This window comes from Balaenoptera borealis, assembly GCF_965194805.1.
Source record: "Balaenoptera borealis genome assembly, chromosome: 2".
Lineage (NCBI taxonomy): Eukaryota > Metazoa > Chordata > Mammalia > Artiodactyla > Balaenopteridae > Balaenoptera > Balaenoptera borealis.
Window position 1 is genome coordinate 93,148,641 of NC_138867.1, and position 14,187 is coordinate 93,162,827.

At 44.8% G+C, this 14,187-nt stretch overlaps 1 protein-coding gene across 3 annotated transcripts in view; it reads left to right on the plus strand.

Moving 5' to 3' along the window:
• The window catches only part of MCC (MCC regulator of WNT signaling pathway), a gene marked incomplete at its 5' end in the record, with an annotated part of 423,545 nt that overhangs the window by 343,345 nt on the left and 66,013 nt on the right, over positions 1–14,187 (plus strand). For all 3 annotated transcript variants that reach the window (XM_082375453.1, XM_082375455.1, XM_082375454.1), the window contains 2 exons: positions 7,507–7,670; positions 9,748–9,954. In XM_082375453.1, coding sequence (XP_082231579.1) covers positions 7,507–7,670; positions 9,748–9,954 — 371 coding nt within the window. The remainder of the gene's footprint in view (positions 1–7,506; positions 7,671–9,747; positions 9,955–14,187) is intronic.

Sequence of the window (14,187 nt, forward strand, 5' to 3'; positions counted from 1 at the left end):
ACTCGCAATCACATCGCTTCACACCACATATGAAGTCCCAGGTACCTAAACTCTTTTAGCATCTAATTGTTAAAAACACACTGCGTCCCTTGTGCAGCTGGAATGCTTCCTCCTTTCTGACAGGAGATCATTCGTTTCCGCCCTGGTTGCCAGGGAGCAGGGCACTAAGTGGAAGAGTCAGCCCTAGCAGCTGTGTTCACCTCCGTTTGCTTCCTCAGCCTTTCCCTGGTCCCAGTCACTGGGTTTTTTGTTGTTGTTGTTGTTGTTGTTGTTTTAATTAATTTATTTATTTATTTTGACTGCATTGGGTCTTTGTTGCTGCACGCGAACTTTCTCTAGTTGCGGCGAGCAGGGGCTACTCTTCGTTGCAGTGCGCGGGCTTCTCATTGCGGTGGCTTCTCTTGTTGCAGAGCACAGGCTCTAGGCGCACGGGCTTCAGTAGTTGCAGCACATGGGCTCAGTAGTGGTGGCTCGCAGGCTGAAGCATGCAGGCTCAGTAGTTGTGGCGCACGGGCCCAGCCGCTCCGCGGCATGTGGGATCCTCCCGGACCAGGGCTCGAACCCGTGTCCCCTGCATTGGCAGGTGGACTCCCAACCACTGCGCCACCAGGGAAGCCCAGTCATCGTGTTTTTCCCTTATTCGTGGTTGCTTGCTATGTGCTACCTCAGATTCATTTTTATAAAGATATAACCTCTGGTAGAGGATTGAGTGTTTGCTGCAAAGGACATCCTCTTGGTCCCATGGACATGGAACCGAGCCATTAGCTTTACTTTACAAAAAGCACAGCGTAGCCTGAGGTGCCGCAGCGGGTCTGCCTCGTGTGACCCTTCACACCGGAGTTCCATGTCAAGTGTGCAGTGCAGTGGCACTAAGTACATTCACAGAGCTGTGCAACCATCACCAATATCCATTTTCAGAATTTTCTTATCCTCCCAAACAGGAATTCTGTATTCACTAAACAATATTGCCCCATTCGCCCAACCACTGTAACCTCTCTTCTCTCTTTTTTTGTATTTTTATTTTTTAAATTTATTTATTTATTTATTTATTTTTGGCTGTGTTGGATCTTCGTTACTGCACGCTGGCTTTCTCTAGTTGCGGTGAGCGGGGGCTACTCTTCCTTTTGGTGCGCGGGCTTCTCATTGCGGTGGCTTCTCTTGTTGCGGAGCACGGGCTCTAGGCACGCAGGCTTCAGTAGTTGTGGCACGTGGGCTCAGTAGTGGTTCGCGAGCTCTAGAGCGCAGGCTTAGTAGTTGTGGTGACATGGGTTTAGTTGCTTCGCGGCATGTGGGATCTTCCTGGACCAGGGATCGAACCCATGTTGCCTACATTGGCAGGCAGATTCTTAACCACTGTGCCACCAGGGAAGTCCCTCTTCTACTTTCTATGAATTTGCCTATTCCAGGTACCTAATATAAATGGAATCATGTAATATTTGTCCTTTTGTAACTGACTTATTTCACTTAGCCTAATGTTTTCAAGGGTCATCCATGTTGTAGCAGTATCAGAATTCTGTCCCTTTTTAAGGCGGAATGATATTCTGTCGTGTGTTTATACCACATTTTGCTTATCCATTCATCTGTCAACAGATATTTGGATTATTTCCATCTTTTGACTCTTGTGAATAATGCTGCTGTGAACATTGGCATACAAGCATCTGTTTGAGTCTATGCTTTCAGTTTTTTGGAGTATGTACCTAGGAGTGGAATTGCTGGGTCACATGGTAATTCTATGTTTAACTTTTTCAGGAACCACCAAATTGTTTTCTACAGTGGCTGCACCACTTTACATTCCCGCCAACAATGTGCAAGGGTTACAGTTTCTCCATATTCTTGTCAACACTTGTTCTTTTCTCTTGTTGTTGTTGTTTTTGATAACTACCATCCTCTCCGTAGTGTCAATCTTGCCTTTAATCCATGCTGACAGTATCTTCCTTTTGGGGAGTCTATGAACATTTAATGTAGTTAATTGATCGATTGATTGTGGGCCTTTCAGTTTACTATTTGTTTTCTGTTTGCCCTTTCTGAATTTTTTGTTCTTCTATCCATCCTGTCTTCCTTCTTTTGGGTTAACCGCATAGTTTTTAGAATTTTATTTTATTTATTGGTTTCTGGCTATGCCTCTTTTTTTTTTTTTAATAAATTTATTTATTTATTGGCTGCGTTGGGTCTTCGTTGCTGCCCGCGGGCTTTCTCTAGTTGCCGCGAGCGGGGGCTACTCTTCCTTGCGGTGCGTGGGCTTCTCATTGCGGTGGCTTCTCTTGTTGCGGAGCATGGGCTCTTTAAGTGCGCAAGCTTGAGTAGTTGCGGCGCACAGGCTCAGTAGTTGTGGCTCACAGGCTCTAGAGCACAGGCTCAGTAGTTGTGGCGCACGGGCTTAGTTGCTCCACGGCATGTGGGATCTTCCCCGACCAGGGCTCGAACCCATGTCCCCTGCATTGGCAGGTGGATTCTTAACGACTGCGCCACCAGGGAAGCCCCTGGCTATGCCTCTTAATTGTTATTTTCTAGTGATTGTTCTAAGAATTACATTATACATCGTTAATTTTTCCAAGTCCACTCACAGTTATTAATATTCCTCCATTAATTCTGGTATATGTCCCTCTGTTGCCTCTCCTGGGAAACAACGGCTATGAGTAGGTACCCTCACAGGCTTGGCTGAGCTGGCCTGTTCTTGCCCACACAGCAGTACTTGTTTTGGGTTGGAGCAGTGTGGTGAAGATAGCCCTGGACACAGAAGGCCAACACTCTAGTTCCAGCCCTGCCCCCCACCCATTGTGCATCCGTGGGTGAGTAACTGGGTGTCTTCAAGTCTCAGATTCCTCCTCTGTGGAGCGAGGCTTACCACCTTCCTGCTGGGGTGGAACTTGATGATGTGTGTGAAAGCGCTTCCTCAAGTGTCAAGAGTGCTGATCAAACCAAAGTCACTGTGATCATCACCTAAATGAGGAGCCTTTATTTTTTTCATTGTAGTAAAAAACGCATTACGTAAAATTTACCATCTTAACCATTTTTAAGTGTACCGGTCCATACTGTTAGTTATATTCACATTGTTGTGCAACAGATCTCCAGAACTTTTTTTATCTTGCAAAACTGAAATTGTACCCAGCAAACAATACCTGCCCCGTCCCCCTCCTTCCAGCCCCTGGTAACCACCAGCCTACTTTCTGTCCCCTATGCATTTGACTACTTTAGATAGCTCATATAAGTGGAATCATACAGTATTTGTCTTTTAGTAACTGCCTTAGTTCACCTAGCTTAATATCCTTAAGGTTCATCTATGTTGCAGCATGTGTCAGAATTTCCTCCCTTTTTAAGGCTGAATAATATTCTGATGTATGTATGTACCACACTTGGTTTATCCATTCATTCGCCGATGGACACTTGGGTTATTTCCATCTTTTGGCTATTATGGACGTGATGTACAAGGATCTGTCTGAGGGCCTACTTTTCGTTCTTTTGGGTATGTACCCAGCAGTGGAATTGTTGGATCACATTTTTAATTTTTGAGGAACTTCCTTACTGTTTTCCAAAGCAGTTGCACCATTTTACTGTTCCCACCAACAGTGCACAAGGACCCCAATTTCTCCACTTCCTCACCAATACCTGTTATTTTCTGTTGTTGTTGATATAGTAGCCATCCTAATGGGCCTGAGATGATATTTCATTGTGGTTTATAAATGAGGCACTTTCTGTTTGTTCTGGAACTCTTGGTCCCTTGTCTGAGCTTATCTTGCTCCTCTGGTCCCGTAACTTAAACTTCGGGTCTTTTATAAAGACTCCAACTACCTTGGCCTTCAGTGTTGAAGCTCCAGTGCCTGGCAGGGCCCATACCGTGCAGGGCATCGGAGGCCAAGGGAAGGAACTGAGGATTTATTCAAAGTCTATATTTAGAAGAATATGCCACCAACTGAAAGATAAGGCCACCCTGTATCGAGTAGCATTGATGGTGGGGTGAGTGGTGGTGAGTGATTGGTGCTATGTGACAGCACCAACAGGGGACCCAGAATATCTGCTTCTGCCAGCCTGGCCACCCTGTCCTACTGTGAGGCCCCAAACTGGGAACACTGACAAAAGACAGCCAAGGGTCACCTGATTACTGGTGGGGCTTATGTAAAACCAGTGGGTAATAGGCAGGAGTTTGGGGGGTTCATCATCCAGCCTGTGTGATAGACATTGGGCTTCCTAAGACCAAGGAAAGCATTTATAGCCCTCCTAGGTATGAATAGAATATGCTCCTGAGCTGTTTGCAGTCTGCATGTTAATTTAAATGCCTTCCTCCATCTTCCTATTTATTTATTTATTTATTTATCTATCTATCTATCTATCTATCTATCTGGTTGCACCAGGTCGTATTTGCAGCTCGTGGGCTCCTTAGTCACGGCACGTGGGCTCCTTAGTTGTGTCATGAGAACTCTTAGTTGCGGCACGCATGTGGGATCTAGTTTCCTGACCAGGGATCGAACCCGGGCCCCCTGCATTGGGAGTGTGGAGTCTTATCCACTGCGCCACCAGGGAAGTCCCCCCTCTGTCTTCCTGATGCTCTGTCCTATACTTGCATCATGCTCTCTGTGGTTACTTTCCCCAGGGCGGTGGGAGAGAGGACTGTGGCTTTTGCCACGTACATCTGTGAGCCTCTCAGAGTTGAAAGTCTCATGCTCATCTCTGTACCCTGCTTCTAGCCTGAGACCAGGGCTCAGCAACTGATTAAAGAATGAGAAAGACTGATCAGGTCCCTACACTTGCCTCCTGTTTCCTGTAGCCAGCATCCTCAGGACACAGCCTGGTGGCACCTCTCCGGTCCTGCTGTGAAGACCCCTAAGCAAACATGTCCAGGGTGATCATTGCCTCAGGTGGGGCCGTGCTAGGGAAATCCTTATGAATGGCTGAATAGAGACGTCTTCCTTCCTCATCCCACTCAGGAATAATGCAAATAATTCAGGGGTGTGTGTTAACTGCAGCTCAGGGTACCAGGAAACCCTGCACCTCAAGGTAAATGATCCTTTGGAGAAACTTCTCCATTTGTTACCCTGGAATTAAGTGTGCTCCAGAGATAGTTTCATCAGCGTGTGTGGGCACTAAGGAGTGCCACTCCTGGCTGTGGACCTCCTTGTCTTGAGTTGGTGATGGGCACCTGCCGTCCATCTCCAGAGGGCTTCAGCAGTGGGGATTGTCCTCCTGTTGTCAGCAGTTCAGGGCATGGTCCATACTGAGGACAAAAAGCATAAGGTGGATGTAAAACACGCTGCTGTTGACAGTCTATTTCTAGCCTTGCTGGCTCTTAAATATATAATGATGTGGTATTTATATCTGGTCATTTAAAATAACTTTTGATTGCCTATCCTGTGTTGGAGATAAAATGAGGAGGAAGGTCAAAGTCCTTTCTTTCTTGAAGCTTACACTTTAGTAGAGGAGAGATGACAGACACATAGGTCAGAGCAGATAGTGATAATTGCCATGGAGAAGATAGGATAATAGGACAGGGACTAAGGGGGAAGAGATGGAACCCCATGCTTTAGACAGAGAAGAGCTTGGTGAGGAGATGGCATTTGAGCTGAGAGCTGAATGTAAGAGGAGATTTGGGTAGAAATCAGTCTCAGCAGAGGGAACAACAAAGGGAAAGGAAGCCCTGGGGCAGATGAGAGGTTGGCATCTTCCAGGGATGGAGAGAAGGCAGGAGCGTGAACACAGCATAGTGATGCAGCAGAAGGTGGACAGATGAGGCAAGGACCAGAGAAGTCAGTGGTTCCCACCCCGACTACACGTTAGGGTTATCTGAGGAGCGTAAAAAATTTTCCAATGCCAAAGCTCCACCCCTAGAGATTGTGATTTAATTGGCCTGGGTGGGGCCTGGACATTGGTGTTTTATAAAAGCTCCCCAGGGAGTTCCACAGTACAGCCTGGGTTGAAACATCAACAGGGTTGATGGTGCAGAGTCTTACAGACTCTGGTAAGGAGTTTAGACTTTAGTTGAATGACAGTGGGAAGCCATATAACGGTTTGGGCCAGGGGAGTAACGTGATCCAGCTTATGTCCTTAAGAGACCCACTTTGGCTACAGTGTTGGGGACTGGAGGTAGGAGGTTGTTCAGGTGGTTCAGTTAAGAAATGATGGTGGCTGGGACCAAGGCTGGTGTCAGTGGAGATGGTAAGAAGAGGTCAGTTTGGGGATATGTTTTGGAGGTTGCAGACAAAAAATGGATTGGATTTAGGGTGTGAAGCAAAAGGAAATCAAGGTTGCCGGAGAGTTAACCAGAGTAACTGGGAGGATGGTAATGCTGTTCACAGAGCTGGGAGAGATGGGGAAAGCAGGTTGGAGAGGAGGGGGAATCACTGTGTTCATTGGTTGCAGTGAAAGCTTCAGACTTCTCTTCTGTCTAGATTTAGGTAACTTGTAGATATAGGCAGTCAAATAAAGTTGCCCAGAATATTCTGAGAAATCCTCTTACTGTAATGCTGAGAGTTTTCTTGAAGTCTTCCGCAAGTGAGCACCAAAGGCAATTGACTATTTTAGGGCATGGAACCTGCGATGAGAAGGGAAGAGGAGGGAAGTGTGAAGACATTAAGCTTCTTTCATACAGGAGTCAGGCCGGGTGTAAGGGAAAGGTGTACTTTGATAAATTGCTGTAGTTAACACCTATCTTGCTGTAAGAATTGAATGGCATAGTGATACATAGAATCCAAAATAGGTTGACATATTTATATTTGACTTAAGGGGATTTTTGCCCCCCCAAAAATGATCTTTTAAGATATGTCTAGTTCACATTAAGATTGTAATTAATTCTCCTCCCCGGACTAAGCCCTGGGTGTCCAGCAATTAAAAGTAACCCAGACTTTTAAGTCAGAATCAAATTATTAGAATTGCTCACAAGACATTTACATGGAGAACAATATGGAATTTGTTAGAATAGTTTTCCCCCTGATGGAAGAAGTTGTATAAATTGCAGTGGTAGAGCCTGTTGACTGGTTATATCAGGGGAAAAAAAGTCCTGATTATAAGCTTGCTGAGGGCAAGAACTGTCTCTTATACAGTTGCTATTTTTTTTAAACACCTAGTGTCTCTGCTCACTCTGGGGTTTTTAAATTTTCTTTCGTTTAGTAAGGTTATGAGATCTTTTTAGCTGAAACTTTTTCTGAAATCAGTCCTTATCTGAATGGCTGAGCAGGAAGGTTGACCAGAAGTCCTAACAGCCCCTTCTGGGACACTTCTTTGTTCTTACTAGAGAAACTTGAGAAGTGGCTGCCTTTGAGTGAAAGACGAGAGAATGCAGCGTGGCATGGCTGTCTAGAAAATGGCCATGGTCTGAAACTCCTTATTAAAGCCTTTGCATTGGCCCCAGGCCTCAGAAAGCCAGCAGGCTGGGAGATCAGGCTGCCGGTGTTAAACTTGGACATGTCCAGCCATTGCCGTCCATTTCACCTGAGTGGGTTCCTCTCCGTAAGCGAAACGGAGAGCGCTCATTGCCCACCTGCCTGCTTAACTCGTCGTATCCGCATCCGCTTGCAGATAACTGCAGCGACCTGAACTCGGAGCTGCAGAGGGTGCTGACGGGGCTGGAGAACGTGGTCTGCTGCAGGAAGAAGAGCAGCTGCAGCCTCTCGGTGGCAGAGGTGGACAGACACATCGAGCAGCTCACCACTGCCAGTGAGCACTGTGACCTGGCTATTAAGGTAGGACCCCTCCCCCCCAACCCCCCATCCTCTCTGTCTGGCTCTTTTCAGATCATATGAGGGAAATGATCAGGAGCCTTTCTTCTGAAGTGTGATTTTACTCAAACACCTATTAGAGAGTGAGTGTTTCTAAGAAAGCCATACTAAAGATTGGGCCACCAGGGAGAAGCAGGAGCCCTATAAATTTTTGCTGGGTTGACTCACATCAGAAAAAGTCATTATATCAATAGTTAAGATCACTGGCTTTGCTGCAAAAATGACTACTTCCTTGGAAACTATTAGACTACTAGTATTGAACCATGTCATTTTAGTGTGGTTCATCATATAGCACTCTGGGGTTGTAAGATTAACTTGGGAATTTTATTAAAGCGTTCGGGCCTCTGGAATATTATATCCGGAGTTATCTATTCATGGTGCTAACAAGGGGGAAGTTCAGGGCCTGAATGAGTCATCTATCCTGAGTGTACTGGACTGGACCTCAGTCCCGCCTTTCATGTGCATTCATCTTACTGCTTAGGGAGGACCAGGTGAGAAGAGTTTGCTGCATCTGCACAAACTCATCGTGAGCAATGGGAATGTCAAGTCCCCTTGATACAGGGCCTCTGGTATCTTTATGTTACTTCACCAGAGCTTAGTGACCTAGGCATCACAGTTCAAATCGAAAAGTCTGAGAGGAGCCTATATAAAGGGAAAATGTGATGTGTTATTTGAAAAATGTTTGAGGACTCTGGGCCCAAGTTTCTATCAGCAGGAATCCTGGATTTCACAAAAGAGCTATGGTATCTCGAGGTAAACCATGATTCATGTTTATAGTACATCTGGTTTCCCATCTTTATTCATCACAATTAAAAATACATAGTTGATGTGGTTTGGGGAAGTAACCACTAGTTTTTCTTTCTTTGTAATCTCCAGAGCCTGTATTTGATTGTAATGTCAGCTTGGGTACTAGCCCCAGCCTTAGCATTGAGAGGGAAGGAGGAAGCCAAGGGTGTCTGCCAACCAGCAAGGGACAGAGCAGGCCCTGGAGTAGGGCTGAGTAGGACATGAGTCTCTGACTTGAGAGGAAAGACAAAGCACTGCATGTGGAAAGTGGCAGCACGATTTGGGTAACTGTCCTCATCAGGGAACCAATGCGAGCATCCAAGAGTGACACATCCTTACGCCACCCATTTTTGAGACCTGTTTCCCATCCCATCTCTTCACTGCCTTCTACCCCTACATGGTAATTCCACCTCCTCTTTCCAGGTCATTTGGTGCATGCTTCCTTTTCCAAAGGGCAATAATTGTGAATGAATAGTTTCTGAAAGCAAACAGAATGAGTTGTTCCTTTTTTTTTTTCAAATTTTATGCGTATTTCTTCTCCATTAATACTGGTGTTTTTAATGAATTTTTTAAAAACTCTCCACGTAGTATTAAGATTCTGTTCTTTTTAAGCACATAGCTGTGTTATTAATTAAATCCCTGCTGTCTTAGAAACCTCCACAATGAACTTACTCTTTTCTGTGTCACTGAGGTTTATTTTTGTCTTTCTTATCTTGGGACTGAACCTCATTCACACCTTCTGATTCTGTTGTGACACTAAAAGCTGTAAACAGTGATGTGACCTATCACGTTGCTGAGTTGGAACATGGGAAGCCTATAATTTAGGAAACTTCAAGTTATATTTTATATGCAGTTTGCAACTTCACATTTGCTTTCTCAGGATCACTAACTGGCTTGCTGTCTGGTCATGTGTATTCACCGACTCTGGACCGTGGGTGAGGGAGATAAACATCTGTGTGGACATGGCAGTTAGCACTACTGATAGACTTAAATACCAGGAAGGGATTGTGTTTTTCTTACTGGGGGGACTGCTGGGTAACACAGACTGTGACCCAGGCAAGTGACAGAGCCTCATCTGAAAATGGGGAGAGGATAGATAATCGGGGGCTATCGCTAGTCTTGATTACTTTTCTGCAGTGAAGTGACGGTGGAACCCACCCCTCTGGGGACACTCACCCCGGGCTGGCCTGTTTTCTCCTCCTCCCGTTTCTCCCAGGGAACTCACTTGGCTTGTCTCTGTGGCTGTGTTTTCCAGACCGTGGAGGAGATCGAAGGGGTCCTTGGCCGGGACCTGTATCCCAACCTTGCTGAAGAGCGGTCTCGATGGGAGAAGGAGCTGGCTGGGCTGAGGGAAGAGAACGAGAGCCTGACTGCCATGCTGTGCAGCAAAGAGGAGGAGCTGAACAGGACCAAGGCCACCATGAACGCCATCCGGGAGGAGCGGGACCGGCTGCGGAGGAGGGTGAGTGCCAGGCCTTTCCCGGGGCGCTGGGGCCAAAGGAGAAGCCAGCGGGTCGAGCCAAGGGCAGCCCCAAGAATTTGGTGGCATTTCTAGTCTTGTGAATCACCATCCCTTTCTGGTTATGAAAGTATTCTGAAAGTGCTGAGACGTGCAGGTAAGATTTTTAAAAACGCTCTTCTCTGCAATCGCAGATCTAAGTGGATGCTAAAAATTATCCCAGTGCAGTGCTTCTCAACCATTCTCTGGGTACACACATCTTCCCCAAGGTCAATTAAAATGTTCTTCCTTTGAGGTAGGATAATAATATTTTATAATTTGCAAAAATATACAGAATTTCCCCTTTGCAGTTTCTTCTGTAAATTTTTCTTGAAACTTACAGTACCTGCTCTCACATATCCATACTGAGTCTAATGTGACATGTCCTCTCCTCTAGTGCAGACTTATTAAAGTTAATAATCTTTTTTTTTAAATTAATTAATTAATTAATTTTATTTTTGGCTGTGCTGGGTCTTTGTTTCTGTGTGAGGGCTTTCTCTAGCTGTGGCAAGTGGGGGCCACTCTTCATCGCGGTGCGCGGGCCTCTCACTATCGTGGCCTCTCTTGTTGCGGAGCACAGGCTCCAGACGCGCGGGCTCAGTAGTTGTGGCTCACGGGCCTAGTTGCTCCGTGGCATGTGGGATCCTCCCAGACCAGGGCTTGAACCCGTGTCCCCTGTATTAGCAGGCAGATTCTCAACCACTGCGCCACCAGGGAAGCCCCTAATAATCTTATATATATATATATTTGTGTGTGTGTGTGTGTGTATGTTCTGAGAGAGAGAGTGTATGTGTGTGTGTGTGTGTGTGTGTGTGTGTGTAATTCCTGGTAGTCACCCCAGCTCACTAAATGGCTCTATGGCCTGAACAGGTTTGAGAACCACTTTGTTTAGGAAATACAGCCATTACTAAAGGAGCTGATGTTTCAGGATAGAAATGTTTGGCAGACTTGTTAAAGCACTCACTTTTCCAAAGATGGAGTTTTTTCTTAGGAACCCACAAGTACTTCTTTGTTTGGCTATTAGTTTGATCTGTGATTGGACTGGAGGTGAAGCAATGAATTCTGCAATCAGAAACAATTCCCTCTGAACTTCCCTTTGAATTACTAGGCCTACTTTATTCTCTTTCTCCATTGTGGCAATATTAGAAGCTTGCTTTCTAGTTGTGCTGTGACTGGTAATTTTGCATACAGAGGAGAAAAAAATACATCCACTTGATCACACCATTACTCTTTAACTTGCTTTTCAGTAAGATCAGTGTGTGTACATCATTCTCCTTTTAATCTACATGCAGTTTTCATAATTGCCATTATTTATGAATATAGAAGAAATTACTATTTTTGAATGTTATCAACTCTCTTCCTCATTTGTGGCTATTGCCAGCATTCCTAACTCTCATATCTGAATGTCATTTTGTGTGAACTCACAAGCATAAGCTTATTTTCAGAACCCAGCTGTATCGGATGCCAGTCTCTGTCCTTGCAACAGCAGGTGTAAATCATTGCAGTCAGCAAAGACTTCTGGGCAAGCTGAGGACATTTACTTAGTGCTAAGGCCCACAGCACCTGTAATTTCCTGGGCTACACTCCCTGATCATTATGACTAATGCCCTAATTAGGTGTGCTTGCTTAGCGTGTGCGTTCTGATGGTGCTTACTTTGTGAAGGAAATGTTGGTTGTAGGCCTAATTACATATTGCAGTTTAGAATAAATTTCCTCCTTAACTTGAGTTACTAAAGCACAAGACACTCCTTGATTGTGACTATCAAAGGAGAAAAAGCCAGTTCCCCTTCGAGTATTTTCTCCAACTCTGGAGGTTAGTATTAAGGACAGCATAGTGTGATGGTCCCACACTCTGTGCCAGGGCTCTGAGACCACCTGGAGTCACAGCTTGATCTCCCAAGCCACTGTGAGTCTCTGGCAAGTTACCTAACCTCTCGGTTTATTCCGCCATGAAGTGGGGATAATAATAGTACTCAGTGCAGGGAAACTAGGTAATCCTCATGAATTATCTAAGCACTTAACCAACGCATGGCATGTAGTAAATGCTCAAAAATTATCAGTAATCGTTTGGGATGAAATCCAGAGTTACCTGTTTAGTAGTCTGGAAAGATTAACACCATACCATCTTTTTTCCCCCAAGAATTCTTATATATTTGAAGGACTCTTAGAACTCTTAGATGGACATTGAATAACTACACACACACACACACACACACAGTACTCAAAATCTTTCTTCTGATCACATTTATTACCGTGTAAGTTTTGCAGTTAATACAGTTTTATTTAAATTTATATAATTTATATAAATTTATATATTTTATATAAATTTATATAATTTATATTTTCAAATAAAAATATATTGGGGAACTTGTATCTCTTCCTCAACTGGAAATTTCCTCAGGAATTTTTATACATACCCATGAATTAGATTTATTTCTCTTTATTTCAAGACAATTGTGGGTGTCAGAATTTGCTAGATGCCTGTAAATGCCAGTTTGCTAGATTTTAAATGCTGGATGACTTCTACCTACCACCACCCAATATATTTTATTCCCCCAAGGAGAAATCTGTCTTTTGTGGTTGGTCGTTGTGTCTTCTTCATGATGTATAGCTCTGAGGAATGACTGAGGTCTAGTTTTATTTCCATCCTTGTGGTACCATGTGATAACATGGCTGGTTGGCCTTTCCTGTCTTTCTAGCAACTCAGAATCCAGAGTTCATCAAAGTTGCGTGGAAAGCAATAGAGGCCACTTTTTTTTTTCGTTGCCCACGTTCATTGTATAGAATTTGAACTGACCAGATCAATAGGATTGGTGCTTGCCCCCTGCCTGTGATTAAACAGAGTGCTCTCAGGAGGTTTTCTGAGCCTTGTTCAAGATTTAATTAAATTAGATCTTTAATGTCAGCTAACAGATTGGGCTACTTGGCAGAGCAGTAACTAAGGAACAACAGGCAGACAGTTTTTATTACTGGTCCCAGCTCATTATTAAATGAGGTAATCATTTAGGTCTGCATGCTCTGTAATAGAACCACTCATTTCCTCACACTGAAAGAAGCGGGTGTAATTTAGGCAAAGTAGAATTAATTACTCTAGAAGGGGAAGCACTTGGCTCTTCATTCATTCATTTTGTAAACATGATTGGTCACCTTCTCTTTGCTAGGCAGAGGGGGTACTGTGATGAACAGGACACAGACCCTGGCCTGAAGGATGTTTGCGAGACAGGCAAATAAACAGGTCATTACAGTGGTACATGTCAAGTGATAGGGAGGGATAAACACAGGAGAAGCCCTGAGAACTCATAGGAGGGACATGTGATGGCAGGTCCAGCCTCTCTGTATTACATATTTTTTACCTAATTGTTTAGGTCAAACTGCCGTGTGGCAAAAATGATCAGTGCTTTCCTCAGATAGTTTGGTAAAGCAAACTGAATGTGACCACTGGCTCATGAATCTGTGTCCCATTGAACCATAGACTTGAATCAAACACAGGCAACACACATTCCTTATGAGATTTTGTACAAACTCTTCAGAAAGTTCTGCAAAGTCAGTTATAGTTTTATTATAGCAAAAAGAGACAAATCAGAGCCAGCCAAACTAAGAGACATATAGGTGAAGTCTGGAAGAGGTCTGAAGGCAAAGCTCCCAGCTGTCTTCTTCCCCTGGAGTCCTGAATGGTGTTACCTCCTTTGCGCTGTGATGTGCGGCCAACTCGGAGTATTGCCAACCAGGGTAGTTCACCCAAGCTTCCGAATCCAAGGTTCTTATTGGGGTTTAATTATGTAAATGTGATTGGTTGAATTGTTGGCCGTGTGGTTGAATTCAGTTCCCAGTTCCTTCTCCTTTAGGGATATCAGGCTGATACCCTTTGGGCCACTTTTAAGTCTGTGAGTCTGCCAGCGGAGGTGGTGCTGCACTGCGTCTGCCCACAGTCATTCTGATACAGGAGGGATCTCGGAGGTGTGAGGGGTCTGGCACTGTCCTCCTACTCGGGCATGTGTGCAGCATGCAGGTGTAGCACTCATCCTGTAAACTCACCACCTGTGGCGATTTACTGAACATCCTCTTGTATGAGCCCAAGAGCCACCCCTAAAGCCATTAGTTCTAAATCCATTGGTGCCTGTTTCTAACTACTGCACTGGTTCTGAACACCTGATCGAATCCACTTGCAGTATTCGCCCACGTTATCTCGAAGGGCAC